This window comes from Didymosphaeria variabile (genome assembly GCF_027946475.1).
Source record: "Didymosphaeria variabile strain IMI 356815 chromosome Unknown scaffold_4, whole genome shotgun sequence".
In the NCBI taxonomy this organism is placed as follows: Eukaryota; Fungi; Ascomycota; class Dothideomycetes; order Pleosporales; family Didymosphaeriaceae; genus Didymosphaeria; species Didymosphaeria variabile.
In genome coordinates, this window is record NW_026611623.1 from 1,094,855 (window position 1) to 1,114,463 (window position 19,609).

A 19,609-nucleotide genomic window follows, 5' to 3' on the forward strand; every position below is an offset into this window, starting at 1 on the left:
CAGACACATCGGTACTGGAAGCGGCTTGCCACTGCTTCGCCTGCTTCTCCATGATCTGGGTTCCCCACCAAGTCATGATGAGACTGGCCGACAATCATGGTCGACATCGATCGTCGATATGCTGCCGACTGAAGGAGCTGTGCAGCTACCCGCCCAGGATGTTTCTTCACGACTAATTGAAGCGTATTTTGAGCACTGCGACTTCTTTTCTCCCATACTCTACCGAGCTGATGTCTTGCGCCTCCTCGATACCCCGTTCGACAGTTTGGACGTTGTAAACAAGTACAAACTATTCATGGTCCTGGCTGTCGCTATCCAGTTGGTAAATCGGACCGACTCCTCCGTCCCTGCTACGAAAGCTGATGCATTCTCATCCACGGCAAATCAGATTCTTCGTAGCAGTGCCGATACTATCCTCACTGGCGACTTACAACACTTGGAAGTCTTGCTTCTCAGCGTTCAGTACGCATCGTTTTCGTCGGGCCCAGCCGGTATCTGGCACATCATTGGTCAAGCAACGAGGCTCGCTATCGATCTAGGACTTCACGAAGAACCTCCAGCTCATCTTGTTCAGGATTCGCTTTCTTTGGACCGAAGGAAGCGACTATTCTGGGCGATTTACACCTACGAAAGAAATTTGTGTGCCGTGCTTGGCCGCCCTGTGTCAGTGCCGGACGAGTCGATTTCCGTGTCACTCCCGGTCGATGTGGATGACGAATACATCACCAAGGACGGTATATCGCCACAACCAAATCCTTCGCGGAAAGCCTTAGCTTTACACCTCATTCGCTATCGACAACTTGAGTCTGAAATCGTGCAGATACTGCACCAAAGACAGCCTCTAGCTTCGAGAGATTTCGATCACCAACGCTGGCGTGATGATATGCGTCGAAGGCTATATGACTGGCGAGCTAGTGTTCCTGTTCAACACTCCTCAAGCCAACTTGCGCCAATGGAAATCTTTGATGGAAACCTATACAACTCATTGACCCATTTGTTCTCACCTTCCCGCAACATACCTACAGTTTCCAGCGATGATATGGCCTTCCTCGCAGATTGCGCGCAGAAGGCTATCGAAGCTTATCGCTCTAGTTTCCAGGGCGGAAAGCTACGGTTTTACTGGCGCACCGTCCACAATCTGTTTCGCGCCGGCGTTACTCTCGTTTACTGCATCAAGAAGTGCCCACAAATTGGATTTCCTGACATTGATTCTATGCGCACATCGACACACATCTGTTCCTCGGTTTTATGGGGCATGGTCGAACGGTACCCTGCTGGAAAGCCTTGCCGGGAAATATTCGACAAGCTAAGCCAGGAAGTACAGCGACAATATTCTGATCACGGTATATCCCTTCGAAACGAAAATTTTGAGCTCCTTGATCCGACCCTATTCCCTTTCACTTTTGTGGCAGAACTAGGAGATCCGCCCGGCTTGTTGCCGGACGAGTTCCTACACCAGAACACCAACACGCAGGCACCGTTCGTGTGGGGGATATGATCATTACTCGCAAATTATACGCGCAATCAATCCTAGCTCCACAGGCAAGTCTCACACAACTGGAAATGGTCTCTAGTCTATGGTCATGTCATTGGCTTGATACGGGCAGGATCCTCCGCCAGGCTCTTCTGGAATGCGGCCCTCAATTTCATCATAGGCTGCAACACCCACGTATTGTACGCAAGAATATCACCTTCTTCTTTCGGATCGCGAAGAGTGTTGAATAGATAAGGCGATTCCAGCTTTCCCGACGACTGATTCACCTTTGGCTCCCAGATTAAGTGTAGTTTCCAATGCCTCCATTTAATAGCCCTAAGGTCATCCTTGAGATAGAAAAGAAATCCCTCACGTTCGCTTTTCTCCACGGTCGGGCTCTGGAAGAACCTCACCTGATCTATTCCGTCAATAGGTCGATCCTTAGGCTTTGTGGCCCCTGCTATGGCTATTGCAGTTGTGAAAATGTCCGTAATATGGACCATCTCGTTTGAGGTGACGTTTTGTGGCACCTTCCCAGGCCATCTGATGATGAAGGGAACGCGGAGGCTTCCTTCCATGGCTGTATGATAGGTGCCTGACCACGGCCCCGCGGTCCCGCGGTACGGCGGCCTAAACTCTGGTCCGTTGTCCGACGCGAATATAACTACTGTATTCTCGCGCACCCCAATATCATCAATATGATCCAGAAGTTGACCCACACGGAAGTCCATCTCAACCATAGAGTCTGCGAACTCTCCATTACCCGTGGAGCGTTCGAAGTCTGGATGCGGCAGCGTGGGGAAATGTAAGTGGACGAGGGGGTGGTACAGGAAGAATGGAGCTTTGGCTGACGCCTTCCTTGAAAGCCAATTTTTGCTCTTCTCCACCAGCATCTCGTCAATCAGCCTCCGCTTCTCTAGGTCGTAGACACAGACCTCCGTTGATGGCTGGCCAGCGGTGCCCTGCATGATGTATGGCAATTCCGCCACCTCGGCGTCAAATCCAATAGCGGAAGTGAATTGACTCTCGTCTGTCGTCCTCGGAATCCCGAACCACTCGTCGAACCCTCGATCGGAGGGATAGCGCCCTGGTATATCCCCTAGATGCCACTTGCCGTGGTGAGCAGTTGCATAGCCCTCTTCGCGCAGACACTCGGGGAGCGTCTTCTCCCATAGTGTGAGTCCCTGGGGAAATCCGGCTGGCACTGATTGAAGACAGCCTGTTCGTATGGGATGGCGCCCTGTCATCAGAGCCGAACGCGTAGGGACACAGTCACTTTCCACGTTGAAGTTGTGTAGGAGGAGGCCTTCGGTCGCAAAGTTGTCGATACGTGGAGTTGAGGCGCCGCGCAATGCGCCTCCTCCGTAACAGCCCAGCTCGCCCCATCCCAGATTGTCTGCTAGAATCAGGACTATGTTCGGTCGATTTGGGTCTTTGGACATGGTCTGATTATTGCTGGATGCTTGCACGTTGCCGTTAAATCAGGTTAACGGATTACTCGCCTGAACAGCTCGTCTCGTTTTCTGGATGTAAACGACAGGATACACCGAGTCGTCGGCATAGGTACAGCGCCGACTCCCTGAAATCACGACCCACATTTTTCGCTCACTGCCGACGCTCACCACCGATACTTGTCTCCGATGCTTGCTTGCGACGCTCGCTTCCGACGCTCACCTCCGACGCTAGCTGCTGCCCCATACCCCACAAATGCGCCGTCAAGCATGAACACACTCATCGCACACCCTCTGAAGACCATAGCGTAATCGCGTTTGTGCGCGAGCGAATTGCGTGATGGAGTATTATCTGGACAACTATGTGATAGGGCATATATATTGAGACCTCCATGGGCACAGGCCTACGAAATAGTACACACCTTGAATAACAGAGGTATCCAAACGCGTTCCATCCTCACACGGCATGGCTGGAACTGTTGAATCAAAAGACCAGGAGCTTCAGCTCTACGATTCAGACGCAAGATCCCAGGAGGTAGATCCATCTTGGAGCCTGGATGACAAGCGTAGGGTCGTGCGAAAGTGAGTGTGTAAAAACTAACTCTGTTCTATACTAATCTATTCACCTGGCAGGCTCGACCTATACTTAATGCCCCTACTCGTTTTCGGATTCTTCGTACTGCAGCTTGATCGAAGCAACATCTCGAACGCACTCACAGACACCATCACCACAGATCTGGGTATAACTTCGGACGATGTCAACCTCGGAAACCAATTAATGCTCGCGGGTATCGTCATCGCTGAGCTGCCTTCGAACGTACTACTTCAGAAGATCGGAGCACCCCTTTGGCTCACGGGGCAGATGGGTATCTGGGGCACTATCGCGTTGACACAAGCCTGGTGTACGAACAAGTCTTCTTTTTACGCGACACGTTTCCTTCTGGGGTTGTTTGAGGGTGGCTATATCCCTGGAGCCCAGTACGTGCTTTCGCTGTATTACACGAGAGAGGAGCTTGCGCTCCGAACCGCCGTGTTCTACTTTGGAAACTATTTCGCAACTGCGATAGGTTCTTTGCTGGCATCTGGCATCCTCCAACTTGCTGGTAGTGGGGGCCTTGCCGGTTGGCAATGGCTTTTCATCAGTAAGCTACCCGAATATGAAAGACATGTATTCTTCGCTAACGTCCCCTGCCCATCAGTCGAGGGCATTCTGACATTACTCGTATTCGTCATCTTCATCCTCTTTCTCCCGCGAAACCCTGAGCACACCAAGCCTCTTCACGGCGCCTGGGATTTCTTCACATCCCAAGATCGTAAAATTCTCATCTCCCGGCACAACTTCACATCAGCCAGCTACAAAGCAGACATGAGCTGGGCCTTGATCAAGTCGGCTTTCATAGACGTCCGTCTCTGGCTACACCTCGTCCTCAATTTCGTCAGCCTCGCGCCCAAAGGCGGTCTCCAACTCTACGGGCCCCTCGTCATCAGAAACCTCGGCTTCTCAAAGACCAAAGCCAACGCCCTGAATTCCGTCAGTTCCTTCCTCGTCGTCGTCTTCTCCTTCCTCATCTCCTACGCCTCGGACGCTACGCGTCTCCGCGGTCCATGGTGCATTGTCGCATTCGCATGGTCCATGGCCTTCGCCGGCACGCTGTACGGTCTCCCGCTCCGCGCAGACAAATGGACGCGCTACTGGGTTTTCACTTTCCTGGGTAGTGGGAATGCGCTTTCGCAGGGCTTGAATGACGCTTGGCTCAGTGTAAATGCGGAGACACCGGCGAAGAGGAGCATAGGACTTGCGTATGTGGTTATTGGGAGTAATTTGGGGGGACTGGCCGGGCAGCAGATTTTCCGGACGAGTGATGCGCTGAGGTATCTACGTGCTCTCTTGACGATTCTCTTGTTATATGCGGCTAGTATGCTGATTACTTGTGTGGTTATGGCGGTCTACTGGTGGGGTAATAGACGGCAAGGAGTGACTGGAGAGCTAGAAGAGCATGAAGATGGGGAGGGAATGGTGGATAGGAGGCTGCGACGTCAGCTTTGAGATATTTAGAGAACGAATGTACGATATTCTGAGTACGGACACAAGATGCAAGCAGGACGAGCGGCTCGTCTCGGTCGTATGTTCGCGATGTGCGGATGCGTCCACCTGCACGTTTATAGCTCTATACCTGATCGCTAAACACTCTTCCAATCAAGACAGGCGTGCGTCCTATTTTTGCCCTTGAACCTGTTTGCTACTGCTGCTATTTTCTACTCAAGGTCACGAAGCTGGATACTTCAGAATTTCCTCGCAATTAGCGTCGAAACGCATGCTCCAGAGTCGCATCCCCGTCATCAACTTCTCGGTCTTGTTGAGCTCTCGATCTTTGCCGAACATTGACTCCACAAACTCCACACCAGAGTTATTGCCCAACGACGCCGGCTTCCCGCCACTTTCTTTCTTGGCCGCTTTCCACATGTAATCCTCACACACTTTGAGCAGCTTCGCAAAACGTATCCATAATCGTTCACCAGACTCTAGAAAGTCTTCGACCATTTCACAATTCTCTTTACTTCGTATTTTTGGTATAATCGCCTCAGAACGTTTTATCTTGCCAGCAAGGCGAATCAATAGAAGCCAGAGTTCACCCGCCATTTCTGATAGAGGCGTCCTAGGACCGTGATGGTATACTGTCCAATCGTAAATCCATTTACCCAAAGAATTGGCATCGAACACGCTGCCAAGGACCATTATGGGCACTTCGGTAGGATCCCAGTTCTTGATAGAGTACCCTACAGGGATTCCAGCTCGACGTGCGTCCTCCTCCGTAGCACGAGGCGTTTTGTATGACGAGGGCTTGCTTTGTTTTCTTTGAAGTTTTGCTGGTTCTCGGTCGCTCGCTCTCCGTTGGGGATTTGATTTTGGATCGGTATGGATTATGGGATCATATTGAGGAGGTGATTTGTATTGTGCGTCATGGGAAGCACGTCCAAGTGGTGGTCTGTGTTCTTCGCCTTCCTTCTGCAGCGATTTTTTAGATGGGGAAGTATCGTCTGGAGGGCTAGAGAACAGGCCAGGGTTCTTGTTCCCAAATGCTTTATTGAATTCCAGGTCGGGTGTTGAAGACGTATAAGGTTCAAGATTTCCTTCTTCTCGGTTCTTCTGATGATACAACTTTGCTGAGTGACTGTGTTCATCGATCGAGCCCTCGTTTGCGTTAGACTTGTGGCGCTTTGGCGAATCGTTCGGTTTGTCGATGTCCATGGCATCGTCTGACTTTCGTTTTTCAGCAGATGAAGGTGTATCTGATTGACTCTTATCCAGACGCCGTCTCTTGGCCTTGATTCTCACCCGATTGAAGTTCGCTGGCTCTTCGTCGGGGTCTTCGTCTCTTTTACGTTTGGCCGGCCGTGATGGGGGCACGGGATGTATCACAGGGCGCTCTTTAAGAGGTGGGACCACAGCGAAAGAGTCAGGCGCGTCTGGGGCAATGGTATGAGTCGTGGCAGGAGCTGAGGTGTCGGCATCGGTGTTGATCTCAACGACTCTCTGGTACACTTGCTTGCATATAGAGCTGTATAGATGTCAGTCGTAAGTGATATCTAAGGTTTACCGAGTGGTAAGATTCGATGATAGAAGGTTTAAGCTGCTGGTTCGGCCACTTGGAGATGATTTCTACTCACCATCTGATTTGGAGCCCCGGAGGTTGATTTGACCTTGTTTGACATCGAGGACAGGTGTCCCCTGTGGAGTCATTCGAGCCTTCCTCTTGCACTTCCTGAAAGATCATATCCATATCAAACCATAATCCGGGTAGGAATGTGCTCTCCCAGTTCTGTGAAACATCGACGTCTTTCTTCGTGGCACGATTCTGTATGGCATACTCCTTCTTGAGCACTTTCTTCATCCCAGGCTTGCCTTGGAAGCGTACTTCTAGTACAGCTAGAAGTGCATCCCAGGACGTGATGAAGTCCAGCGTGATCGTGCTCACACGCCCGATAGCATCCTCAAGGTAAAATATGCGCTCAGTCGTTATTGACCGCGTCAACGCAGGCATGTTCTGCTCGATGCTCAGAATGGACTTCTGTACTTTGTCAACTGCAGCGTAAGTAACCAAGTTTACTGCCATGATCTTGAGCATGAGAGTTTTCAAGTCTTGCCCGAGTTGCATCAACCATTCCGCCCGTGCTGCTTTGGCCAACTTCAACAGAAGGTTATTGCCGGCTGTTACGCGTCGGTTCACTTCGCTCAGTCGCCCTTGCAGGCTTTTCAGTGCGTTATCTTGTTGGGTAAGTAAGCGTGTAACTTTGTCCGATTCCGCCTTTACTGTGTGCCTGGTGCAAGTCAGTAACGTTTCACAAGTGGAAACCCGATACTGACATGGTTGCTGCGGCCAGAAGCTGGTCGATTGACATCGAGTAAGCCACGACTTCGGCTCTGAATCTTGAGACATCGTCCTTCATTCGTACCTGCCAAAGAAATTTGCGGGCGGTTCCCGCAAGTATTTTATGCGCTTTACCTCCACCGGATCCATCTCCAAGATCATGGTCATATGGCTTGATTTTTGCTTTGAAAGCTTCAAGCGATTTTCGACACTGGTCGATAGCAGTTGTAATGCTTGAAAATAGGTTATTGAGTTCCGGTGTGACGGCATGTGTTCTCGATAGGATGCCGACTTCCAATAAAGCCTTTTCCAGTATGTAAAGTTCTCGAACGACAGCCTGATACTCTGCGGCAGAGCCTCGGGTCTCACTAAGCGCGTCGACACAGTCCTTGACCAGGATACAGACCGCTATGATGTCTCCGACCGAACCGAACGTGACAGGCATGATAGTCGTGTAGAGTGCTATCCGTAATCTCGAAGTCGCTCAAGCGGACTTTGTCGCACAATGAAGGTCAGAGGGGCGTGGCTGTGAAATCCGAGCTTGACCATATACAGCTAGCTTTGATGCAGGCTGTCCACCGGTCAGCACGATGCATGAACCTATCAGAAGGCACAAGAAGCGGCTGGTGTAATCATGGATTTCTCCCTTGAGTATTTCCCTGGATGCGTCGAGCTGCTGTTGTTCCTCACAGTGTCCTGCAACTTGCGCAAGAAGCGGAGAGTGAACAGCGGACGCTACCCCGATCGTCTTCATTGCTCTCGTTGCGCCGGGTCTCGGGAGTGGTGGTAGTGGAGCTGGGTGCCTATCGGTGGGACTGGGCAGGAGTAGTGTGGTCCAATGTCAATGAAAGGTACGCGGGAGAGGAATGCAAGGCAGAAGGTCTGGGGGAGCTTGCGAGGGAAAGACGCCTGCTGCAGGTTCGAAGGGGGAAGGAAGTGGCTTGCGTGGTCGAGGAGACATACTTGGGGCATGGAAGGAGTGATGCAGGCTAGTGTACCGTATGGGAAGGAGCATTTGAGGGAAACTACGCTCTCAGTGCTACCAAGCAGCTCTTTCGCATACGACGGTTCCATCCTAGGAATCGCGACTCAAAAACTTAATAAGTCACGTCAACTACACCTACAAACGTTGCCTTATAGCACGTGATAAAAGTGCCGAAAGAGAACTTGGAGCGAATGAATCTGAACATGTTAGTACTAATCAGATATCACTCGCTGCACCACTAGGGCAGATGTACGAGGAGACGGTAGGCTAGTGTTTAGCCCCCGTCAACAAGCAAGATCTAGAAATGGCAGGTGTAAACCCACATAGTTTTCCTCATCAGCTCCTTAATATTGTCTATTGCTTCCCATATCATGCCGTTATTTTTGAAACTCCTTCCAATGTCCCATTTGAAAAAAGTCATGTTCGCCATCAAACAAGGTCTTAACCCAACACCCCCATAGCAGTCCCGCAGAATCGAAAACGCACACCCAGTCACCCTACGGTATATTCTTCATCACTTTTGCCTCCTCATCCGCGCGAGCCTGCGCCTCTATCGGTCGCAGCTCGCTCCTCCTCCGGCGAACTTTAAAATAGATCGACAACGACCCTAAATCATCCCATTAGAACTCCTTCCTTCCACCTACACTCAACTCTCAAACTCACCCATAACAACCACCATCGCAAAGATCATCCAAAGCCACTGCCCCAGCGTCAGCCCAGCGTACAACTGCTCGTTCCGCGACACCGTGTCCCTCCGGAACACAGGCGACCATGAGGGCGGCAGCGAGTCGTAGTCGTAATAACCTTCAAAGACGATTGGCATATCGGTGTACTTGTTGCGCATCGGGTCGTAGCGCCTGCAGCAATAGGACCAGTGCTGTTCCCAGTGCTGTGTCCAGTGCTTTGCCTTCCAATGGCTCTGGTCGTATTCTCGATTGAAACACCCGTAGTGCCACAGGCCTTTTCGACAGGAGTACTTCGGATGAAGACCACCCATGTTGAGAGGTGCTCTCCAGAGCGGAGGAATTTGGGGGTTGTATAGGGTGTCCTGGGGAATTTGATGCAGGTTGGAATATCTGTGTGGGTCGATGTATATAGGTGGGCAGATTGTGTTGAGAGGCTGTGGTGAGTGGGGCTTGTTCAATTGACCACCACTTCGATGCGTGTAGGTAATACAGACCTGATCGACCACTCAGCAGCTGAGTGATTAGAATCTACAACAACCTAACATTTTAACTAATTGGGTATCTTTCTGTGTTATCAGTTTCTAATAGAACCCTGCTCGTTTCCTTCTTTTATATCTACCGGGTACTGAGGTAATTCAAAACGTAACTTTGAAAGAAGGTCCCTAAGAAAATATAATTTTGGCATCTCTACTTCATTTGATGTATAGAAAGGCTAATAGAATATGAGTTCGTTGACTCGCTGTAAACAACAGCAATTACCGAAGTTGGCGAACTCTGAAAGATACTTTGAGCGAAGGGTGCTTGATTGACGAGATACCCACTGGCTTTCTAGCATCTCATCGTAATCAAGCTTCACCTGCTTGCAGACGGCTTTCCGCCGCCATGTCGCATTCCCATATCCGCAGGGCCCTATCTCAATACTTGATCAAGCACTTACTGTGCTAATTACAACGGCCCGCAGTCGCGTTCGCAAATGTCCGCTCGGTAGAACATTCAGAGCAAGGAAAGCTCTACAGTTGGTAGGGAAGCTCGAAGCTTGATCGTGCTGTACCCATACTTCGAAGCCACTGCGTTCACCATACACAGCAGATCGAACCAGGGTGTAGATCAGCGTCGTTGAAGGCTACCCTCGCACCGCAGACCAAGACGGAAATCCATCTTAGGCTGAATGTCAAAGAGCATCGACATGAGTCCCGCTACAAAGAGCACGTGCGACATATGTTTGAAGACAAAAGAAACCACCGAAGTGAAATCCTTTGCACAGCACAACCTCTACTATCAGAAGTGCGCTCGCAATCCTCAAGTTACTCTCCCAACGCTCCGTTAAGAATGCACCGTATGAACGGGATCCCTGCGGGGCCAAAACCCCGCATCGTTGGTGTGTCTGCCTCGCCGTCTTCAAAAAGACAGCAAGAGACTACAAGGTGAGACAAGTCAACAGGTCGACCTGCATAGGAAAAGTATATCTGGTATCATTCATACACTTACTTTGGTCTGTTGACAGTCCTAACCGGTCCAGATATCGATACAAGGATAGCAGCCGTAAATCGTCAATTTCTCGGTCTGGTGCTTGAGCAAACACGCTTTAAGGACCGCCGTGCCAACGCCGCCCCATGCCTCCCTGTGATAAGGTAAAAAACCAAAGCCATGGCGCCTCGCTAATAAGATTTAGAACATAAAGAAACATGCCGCAATCGCATTACTCGGAGATGAGATTGTCTAGTCGTAATGCATGAAGAGCTGGGAAATGCTCTCGCCATGGTGGTTGCGGCGGATGGCTTCGGCGAGCAAGTTGTCCACGGGTAGGATGACAAGCTTATCGCGTGCCTGGGCCTGTGTCTCTGCAGGGATAGGGAATGCGTTGGTAACAACGACCTTGGTGATGCACTCGCATGCGACCAACTCCTCGAGGGCGTCACCGCCAAAGAGGGCGTGGGTAGCCATGCAGTACACCTTCGTAGCACCGCCTCGTTTGACTACCGTTTCTGCTGCCGCGATCCACGATGCCGACTTGTCAAGGATATCGTCCACAATGAAGACGGGCCGGTCTTTTACGTTACCTACTAAAGTGACCATGGTCTCTAGATCAGGATTTCGCAGGTCTTCCTCTTCGTCTTCGGACGATGCCGCCGCGTCCATTGTTCCTCCTAATGCATGCGCGTGAGCGTGCTCAGAGTGCGATGCTGTGGACATGAAGGACGACATCATGTGCTGAGGGATATCGGCATCTTCGCCATCAGACGGGGCACGATTCCGCCATGAATTATGCGATACCGCGGACATGGAAGGTGAAGGATGAGTATCCTCCACGATGTGTCCACGTACAAGCCGACCGTGAGTGACGTCTCTCGCTCGCTAAAATAATCAGTATGAGTTCCAGAGCTTCCCAAGATCACATACCTCGTCGGTGTATTCATCCGCATCCTCTTCGCCGCTGTTTTCCTCAATTTGTTCCTTCTCGGGCTTCTCGTCTGGTTTGGGAAGATTCTCTTCCTCCTTCGTGCTGACAATGGAGGCTGCTCGCATGGATTTTGACAGCGGACTCTGCAAGTTTGCTGACCCATTCGTACGTCGTTCGAGAGGATTTGATGGTGCCCGTGCCCGTAGTTTCGGCTTCCCAACGTCGGCTGCCGGGCTGTACGACTGGCTAGGAGCAGGCAGTATCTGTGCATCTGCATCCAAAGCGGCTTCCACCAGGTCCGGTGTCTCGTACGTGCCGTCCAGTCTCAATTGCTCGAACATGGCGCTCTCATTCCAATGCACCGCCGTAGCGGCTCTTCGCCTGTCGGTTGTGACTATGCCAAAGCTGAGCTTCAATGCGTCCGCAAGCGACGTAACGCGTTTGGTGCCTCCTGGGTTCTTGCTGACGACCACGGCATCCCTCCAATTCGGCACGTTGACGCGAATCCAGCGGGCAAGGAGGGGCTCGGCGATAAGGTTGTCGACCGGACACTTGAAGAAGCCCTGCATCTGCGACGCGTGAAGATCAATGGTTATGACGTGGTTCACGCCGGCGATATTGAGGAGGTTCGCAACCATCCGGGCGGTGATGGCGCCACGGTGCGACTTCTTCTTCGACTGGCGGGCGTAGGGGAAGTACGGCATGACAGCTGAATTGGTCAGACCCGCCAGAAGGAAGCAGAGATATGGAATTACCAGTGATTGACTTAGCAGAGCCGCCTTTGCAGGCCGACACCATGATCAGCAGCTCCATGACAGCATCGTTGATCCTGCGTGGTCAGCAATTGAAGCTCCCAGAGCTCTGTGCACCTACTTTGGGCTCCCGCTCTGCACGATGAAGACATCTTTGTCTCGCACCGAGGTGTCTAGACGCCATCAGCACCACAAGAAGGTCAGGGCTGGGACGACGGACGGATGTGCACTGAGGTCTCGCCGTTCGCAAACTTGCTGAGCTGAGCGGTGCCCCGCTTCATGCCCAGGCGGTCGCAGATGCCATCGACCAAGGTCGGGTGGGAGGAGCCGCTGAAGACAATTGCACCACGCATCTTGGGTGGGCCTAGGAGCGAGATGTTATCGTAGTGGAAGAGCTCCAGTGCGGTGGACGAAGCACCGTAATTTTTCTGAGCGGGCATATCGGGCGGGTAGGCGCTAGGCCATTAATAACCAAACAGGCAAGAGCAGCCGGGTTGTCCCCTGCCCTGATCTGACAACAAGGAACAGCGCGCGACTCTCTGCTCGTTACGTGACCTCAGAATGATTCACAGCTACTGAGTATACGAGAGCGCGTACAAGGGAGCTGTGACCGTACTCGCGCCTCTCTTTATTCTTCGTTGGGCGCACGACTTCCCGTGCGCTGGCACAGGCACGCGACCAACAGCTGTCCAACCATCGAATCATGACTCCTATCTGGGGCACGCCTCGCCTGCTCTTGTGCAGTGACAAGCCTCCTTCGCACGTCAATGACATCCGCTCACACGATGCTCCCCACGCTATCCGCGCCGTGACACTTAGCACTCTCCACGCTTTTGTTACTGAAGAGCACCACACAACGCTGAAGGCATCTGCCTCGGTTGTGGGTGAAGGTCTCCTCACGCAGGCAGCCCAATCTATAATCAGTACAGGACCTGGAGAAGAATCCCTTTAACTGACGTTAGCCAGTACTGTGCAAGCGTTCATTTCCAGATTGAACGGAATGTGCAGGGACCTTGGTGCGGCGCTGGATGGCCGTGAGAGTGACACGGTAAATGCATTTGACCAGAGAGCGCGTTTGCGAGCTGCGTTATGTTAAAGACTGGTTAAAATCACTCCGCAAGACTGATGCATGGCACTTCGAATATTGTACCATATTGAACGAAGACGTCCGCATTCTGCTGTAAGTTTTAAACCATGTGGTCACATCTCTCCCTTGGGCTTCTGTAACGCCGTTATCGGCCGCTGTTCACCTTAAACTGCCAAATTCGTCGTCGGGTATCTCGTACAGACCTCACCGCCTGCACGCTGTCATATGTAGGTCTTTGCTGAGCGTTGCTCATCCTGCAGTACCTCTCGCTGGAAAAGAGCCGATTGGTTGTGCTTGCTTTACTTTTGGAAGGCATCATCTCCATCAGAGCCTTCCTGAGCTTGTCGTAGTGGAGTGAAGCGTTCTGGCTGTGCTGTGATGTATGGAAGCGCCGTAGCGTATGCTCTTTCTGGTATTTCTGATTCGTGAAGCGGAGTCATGCGACTCGCGATGTATGTCGCGTGGGGAAGATGCTCCCAGTGCGATGCGACCCAGGGCATCCAGAATTGCGCCCTCAATAATCGTTTTACGCGATGGTGTGGACGAGGCAGGATAGCGCAGCGCACCGTTCACGAACGAAGATTGGCACATGCTATTCTCTATGCACCCCGACGGGAAGTGTGGGCGACAGGCTGCAGTGGGGGAGATGAAAGTCCTCGACATCGGAAAGGTAGCACTCGAGGCTATGAGCGGTGAGATAGTACGACGGTCTCGAGGTACGTACCTTGATGGTCATGATACAACGGTCCAGATATAGGACAATCACATCATACGAGGGTCTTGTGAGGCAGAAGCTAGGGGCGCCGGTTCACCCAGTCGGATGTGGCCGAATGTCGTGAAACTCGGATCGTTGCTAAAGTAGACCGATAGCTTCATAGCGACACGAGAAGTACCATCCTCATCTTCCCATCCACAGAACTGGTAATTGTGGCTTGACGAAGCCTGCAAGGCTGGTCGAAAATGCCCCGATTGGTTGTGTACCGACGCGTGCGTGCTAGTAGTCTGTATTGGGCTTCAATTGCCCAAAGTTCTGGCTATGCGAGGAAACAATAGCTTTAAGGTGCGCCGCCAAGGCACCGTGCATCACTGCTATGGCAAGCTGACAGAAAACGGCACGCACGACAGAGATCAATGTAGATCTATGACCAATGATCGTTCTCACCCCAAACTCGGTGCGCTCCCGGTGCCCGATATTCAGTTTAACGGAGGCTTGATAATGGTAGCCGGTGATTTGTGCCCCAATTGACGCAGAAGTACCTTGCGTTTGCCGTTATAGGCATTACATATGGTTGGCCGCAACCGCGGCGTATACAGCGGTGTAGTTTCGGGTATATGAAGTTGCGATATGGATCACGCTGCTGGTCCGATCGCCCTCCTTAAGCGCACAAGAAGGCTAGGGTGGACGCGCAGTGATTCGGGGTGCAAATCTCTGAAGTGTGTACGAGAGTCCACATCGGAGACCATGCCTAGCGAGATTCACAATGCTCATAGATTGGTGGGAGAGATTGCAGCGTCGTCTCGCTGCTAGCGGCAAGGTCTGGTATAATGGAAAAGCCATCGCACGCGTGATCCTTTGACACTGTGTTAGCATTCTCCGATTTCGAGGTGAGATGGAAGGATTAGTGCGCTGAATTCACGTGCGGAAGAGACACACAGGGATGACCATACAAATGACTAACAGACACTTGTGGTAACAAGCGTGGGTAATGCGAGGGGATGACGCGCATCGATCCTAGCTCCGAGTGCGCCACGGGCGCCTCTGATACGAACGATCCCACAGTGACACGCATCTTGCATACGTGGAACCGAGCGCCAGGTCCACTCGATCCCGTGTAACAGAAGAAAGTTCTGGCATGAGAGCTTTATGGCCCTGTACAACAATCCTAAGATGGTTCTCCTCAGAGTGATTTCCCGCGACGATGTGCATGCTGGTGGGTCCAGGTGATCGCGAGACAAGCTGTGCGGCCGACTGAGATTCCCCTCAGACTGCACGAGACTGTTCCCTTCGACGAAAGATAGTTGCAGGTTGAGTCCTAAGCTGATCGATCATCGTCAACTAGCTATATGCGTCAAGTGGACGTTATCGCGAAAGGAGGACGGAGAACGGATCGGAAGGTGAATGTGACTGGCGGGCCATGACTCTAGCACAAGCCACTTCACAGACTTGGCGGCCAACTCTCCCCACTGCACATGTGACGTTGTTGATAAGCATAGCAGTATATTATTGCGACTCACACGGCTAAGGTCCGAACTTCTCCTGAGCAGTCCCTGCATGTCGGGCTTGGGATTGGATCTTTCTCAGTCTGCGTGGGTCCCGTCTCTTACACAGCGATGCGGTTCGCCAGATGTTTAATTGATCTGGTCGACTTTTTTCCACAAGTACGCATGGGTTACATGGGAGCGTAGGTGAACAACCCCGTACCAGGCTCCAGGTAGTTTGCGCCACCTCGCTCTCCTAGTATGTGAACGCACCCAATGGGGCAAGGTGCATTCCAAAACGGAAAGTGGAGATCCTAGGCAAAGACTACGTACGAGATGAGTAAAGTATTGTGGTACTAGACCGGGAGCTTGCCATGGCGAGGCTGCATGTAACTGTTCAGGTTCGAGCTGAACCGGGTTGGAGGTTGGGAACGTGTCGCAGGTGCCGCTGCATCGACTCACATGCAGCAGACTACGACGCGTTTCTAGAAGATGGAATGTCGCCAGCCGCGCGGGCTGTAGGGAGAGACTAAATCATTCGCCCAAGGGGGCCTTTCTGCGGCCAGGGTCTGCATCCGTTCCTTGTGCGACATGAGGGATGGTCTCTTGGCGGCGATGGCGACCACCTTGCAAGCCACATCCACGGCTTCCTGTCAAACGTAGCGGACCAGCGTCGAGCGTGGAGCAGCCTCTCGTCTGGCGGTCGTCGGCGTGTCTAGGAGCAGAGCAAAGAAGCCAGATCAGAACGTAGCAGACAGGAACGGCACTGGAGGCGCCTGCATCAGAGCGTTTTGGGACGGCTTGTGGAGCGTCGAGCCGCTTCTGCCGCCTCGCGCCGGACATGGGGGTTGCGAAGATGCTCCATGGCAGCGCAGAGGAAGCAGCAGTCCCGCGATGCTTTTGCGGCAGGCGTAGGGCAAAAAGAAAGCACACAGACGACGAGGTGAGGTGAGGTAAGGTCTGACGACAGGCCCGTAAACTCTAATTGCCGACCCCGGCCGGCGCTGGCCCAATCCGCCAGACTGGGTGCAGCGGAAAGGCCGCTGTGTGGCCGCTTGTGGGCGCCCCTGGCAAGGCGTTATGCTGCTCTGGGACGCTTGCACGTCGCCCTGTGGCCGCCAGCCTGAGATGCCATCATCGCGGGCAGCGGGCGAGCGTTTCAATCGCGACCTGCAAATACAACCGTGGCCGCGGCTGCGGAACCGCCAGCCCGCGTCTGACAAGCTCCACCAAGGCTGGATGCGGAGGGTAGCAGAGGCTCTCCGAATCCATCTGGTGCCGTGCAACGCCCAGTGTACCTACTGCTAGATCCGTCGTGAAGACATCCACATTGGCCTCCCACGCGCCGAGGGGAGGAGCAAGTCTGGGAGAAGGCGCTCGTTGTACGCTGCTACGTTCGGTGGGCAGTCCAGGGCTATCGGTGGTCTTTACTACACTAGTGTAGCCGCGAACTGGTCAGTGAACCGTCTGCGGATGAGTATAAGACGGCCCAGGAGCCGCGCTGTCGGCGACTTCAACAGACAAGCATCCGCTCTAATCTGAAGACCCTTGTTGGCAATCACCAGTACTGACACCAGCGACGGTTTTGCTTTTGCAGCCACGACTCAGTTACCCTTCACTTGTCCTCGGGTTTGCGCGCAGTTCGATCCCATATCAAAAGACCCCTTCCTTAGTGGTGAGCCTCCAGCTACATATACAGCGTGTGCCCAGCAAGAAACTGACATTGCCGCAGTACTCCTCCATTTTCCCAGCTCTTCGTCCTACGTCGACCCTTCAGCCTTATCCGCCTCCAAGAGCACCTGCCGAACCGCATCTCAACAATGGCCGCTCCAGGAACCTGCACACATTCGTGGAAGATCATCAAGTCCGACACCAACATCATCGTGTGGAACTGCAATGGCTGCCACTCTGGCCCGCATCCGTTCATCTACGAATGCGACAAATGCAAGGTGCAATACTGCCGTCCTTGCACATCCAAGCCCAGGGCCTAGGTACGTCGAGCGCCTTCTTCCCATGGTACCCCTGTCCATCGCACGTGGCCTGTCAGCCAGGTGCGAAACGCCTTCGCAAGCACCTCCACCCCTCTCTCATCCCAGCACGGCGACTTGATGGAGGGAGCTGGGCGCCCGAATAATGGCCATGGTGGTTGCTCACTTAGTGCCGATGCTGACTCGCGTGCAGCTAAATCCCAGTGCGCGTGCGCTGCTGCAAGATTGATCGACAACCGGAACCCAGCGCCTCGGACTCGTAAATCGCGTGGACCCCGGCCACTCCATCTGCCATCCTGGCAGGACTTGCATGCCAACTTTCAAGTTTCAACCTTCCTCTTCGCAGGCTCTCCCTGTCTACTTCGTATATCGCCAGGCGTTTCTCACTCAGTCGGTCTCGTACGACCTTAGCATGGCGTTTCGGTGGCTTCCTCTCCTGTGTCACACTGGAGCCAGGGCGGCGTTTAACGACTTTGTTCCACTCTTGGTCTTCGTTTGCTCGGTGCACAAAAGCAACAGCATTCTAGAACGGTTTCAGTGGTGGCGTGGGGGGTTCGCACGTTACATTCTCACCACCCGACTCTCGCATGTCATTGGCTGGTGCGTCCGTTTCAGCGCAACCGGTCGACTTCTTGTACCACCCTTTCATTCTACCTAATGTACTCTTACGGCTGGGCGTTCTTACGACTTTCCTTTCCTACGCAGATGTACCTGCGCATATTCGGTACTGTATTTTGCATTCAGCACCGCCGGCTTTGCGGGCTGACGTTTCCTCATGTATTCGGTAGTTAGAATGGAGACTCGCGGTTTCAGACTCGCTTCACTGCAGGCGCCCGGTCATCAAACCGATCGAGCGAATCCTTTGATCCTGTCAAGTTTTCCAAACAGTCAACTACCGTTCTTAGCATATTCACCATGCTAATTGTATGACGTTACGACTCGATCCTGCTATGGCCAGACTTTGCTGTACGGGTAGTATCGTCTTCTGCATTGTCGCCTGACAGCGCCGTCTTGCAAAACCGAGTGCATCATTGTACCTAAGCATATGGCCCACGACGGCGAAATGCATCCGAGTTGTTGACGTGGCGCGTCTCAAAGGACCTGATCCTTTGAGCTTGCCCTACACGTACCCCAGCAAGGCCACATGGATCATTGCGTCGAAATCGTACCATGCCTCAAGTTTCATGACGCTTTGCGACGAAGGTCCATTTTAGATAGATGCTCCGGCATACCACGGAATCGAAAGTTCCACCCAATCTTGCTTCGCGGAGGAGGTGTGCGCAATTTCGATCAGCTTGCCAGTTGCCTGCTGAGATGCGGTCGCCGCGAGTGCCGCAATCCTCAAAACTACTCGCCAAAGCGTACGTGCTCCGACAGCGCGCAGGGCGCTGAACGATCTCACTGACTAGCCAACGTCACCTGCCCTTCAGCACGTGGAATAGGGTATGAAGAGCGACCCGCTCCATGGTCAAGTAAGCATGATCCTGGGATCGTGACCCGGTTGTGAAGTAGAGGCCTGTTGAGGCAGGCCGAAGGATTAGTGTGCTTCAGCCTTACGCGAAAGGAAGGAAACGCGGGGCTTCCAGCTGCGTACCGTCAACACATCGGCTACAGCTTTCACGCGATCTAATTGGCCCAGAAGTAGATTATGCAATTCACCGTGAGGAACGAAGAGGGAAGACTATAGGGTGGGATTTTGGTGCTGACATCGATGCAAACCATCGCGCCTTCCCCCTGGATCCAGTGAGGGGCAGGGTAGCACAGACCAAGAACTTAGCTGGCGTATCATTTGGCCTTTAACCTCCTCTCCTCTCCTCTCCTCTCCTATCTACTTTCTCGATTCATTTTTCTCGCATCCATCATCGTGAACCGACATCCACGTGGACTTGCTGACAGGCGGTCCTATCTAACATCGCCTCCCTCGCGCTTCCACATCTGCAGACGCGAAGTCAACCCGCTTTAGATGAAAGGCGGTCTACCTTGCGTTGACATCATCTTGAATATAGCGATTAGCTCTCTGGTTCATAAAGACTTCTCGCGTCCGGTGCTACGGTTACCGCTTGGAGCCACCTACAGCTCTAGTACGACGATGCTCTTACTCAGCAGGCATGATTGGCCTGAAGAAGTAAATGGCACTCTGCGTCCCTTTCAGCCCCCAAACAAGAGCTGAGCCCATATAGACCCGCGACGCCCTCTGCAGCCTTGTGTGTTTCTGT

At 52.7% G+C, this 19,609-nt stretch overlaps 6 protein-coding genes across 6 annotated transcripts; 2 read left to right on the forward strand and 4 right to left on the reverse strand.

Annotated features, from left to right (window-relative positions):
• Positions 1 to 118: 118 nt before the first annotated feature.
• Positions 119 to 1,498, forward strand: N0V89_005244 (uncharacterized protein; the record flags this gene model as incomplete). Its single annotated transcript, XM_056214021.1, has 1 exon — positions 119 to 1,498. One exon carries the CDS (start codon positions 119 to 121, stop codon positions 1,496 to 1,498), a length of 1,380 nt encoding a protein of 459 aa, XP_056071288.1.
• Positions 1,499 to 1,581: 83 nt separating this feature from the next.
• Positions 1,582 to 2,916, reverse strand: N0V89_005245 (uncharacterized protein; the record flags this gene model as incomplete). Its single annotated transcript, XM_056214022.1, has 1 exon — positions 1,582 to 2,916. The coding sequence occupies one exon, from the start codon at positions 2,914 to 2,916 to the stop codon at positions 1,582 to 1,584; it is 1,335 nt and encodes a 444-aa protein (XP_056071289.1).
• A 475-nt stretch (positions 2,917 to 3,391) lies between these two features.
• Positions 3,392 to 4,972, forward strand: N0V89_005246 (uncharacterized protein; the record flags this gene model as incomplete). The annotated part of the gene is made up of 2 exons (XM_056214023.1): positions 3,392 to 3,507; positions 3,559 to 4,972. 2 exons carry the CDS (start codon positions 3,392 to 3,394, stop codon positions 4,970 to 4,972), a joined length of 1,530 nt encoding a protein of 509 aa, XP_056071290.1.
• Positions 4,973 to 5,191: 219 nt separating this feature from the next.
• Positions 5,192 to 7,740, reverse strand: N0V89_005247 (uncharacterized protein; the record flags this gene model as incomplete). Its single annotated transcript, XM_056214024.1, has 3 exons — positions 5,192 to 6,485; positions 6,595 to 7,245; positions 7,292 to 7,740. The coding sequence occupies 3 exons, from the start codon at positions 7,738 to 7,740 to the stop codon at positions 5,192 to 5,194; spliced, it is 2,394 nt and encodes a 797-aa protein (XP_056071291.1).
• Positions 7,741 to 8,926: 1,186 nt separating this feature from the next.
• On the reverse strand, positions 8,927 to 9,277 carry N0V89_005248 (uncharacterized protein; the record flags this gene model as incomplete). The annotated part of the gene is made up of 1 exon (XM_056214025.1): positions 8,927 to 9,277. One exon carries the CDS (start codon positions 9,275 to 9,277, stop codon positions 8,927 to 8,929), a length of 351 nt encoding a protein of 116 aa, XP_056071292.1.
• A 1,408-nt stretch (positions 9,278 to 10,685) lies between these two features.
• On the reverse strand, positions 10,686 to 12,559 carry PRS1 (ribose-phosphate pyrophosphokinase 1; the record flags this gene model as incomplete). The annotated part of the gene is made up of 5 exons (XM_056214026.1): positions 10,686 to 11,321; positions 11,367 to 12,076; positions 12,123 to 12,196; positions 12,241 to 12,292; positions 12,340 to 12,559. The coding sequence occupies 5 exons, from the start codon at positions 12,557 to 12,559 to the stop codon at positions 10,686 to 10,688; spliced, it is 1,692 nt and encodes a 563-aa protein (XP_056071293.1).
• Between the last annotated feature and the right edge of the window lie 7,050 nt (positions 12,560 to 19,609).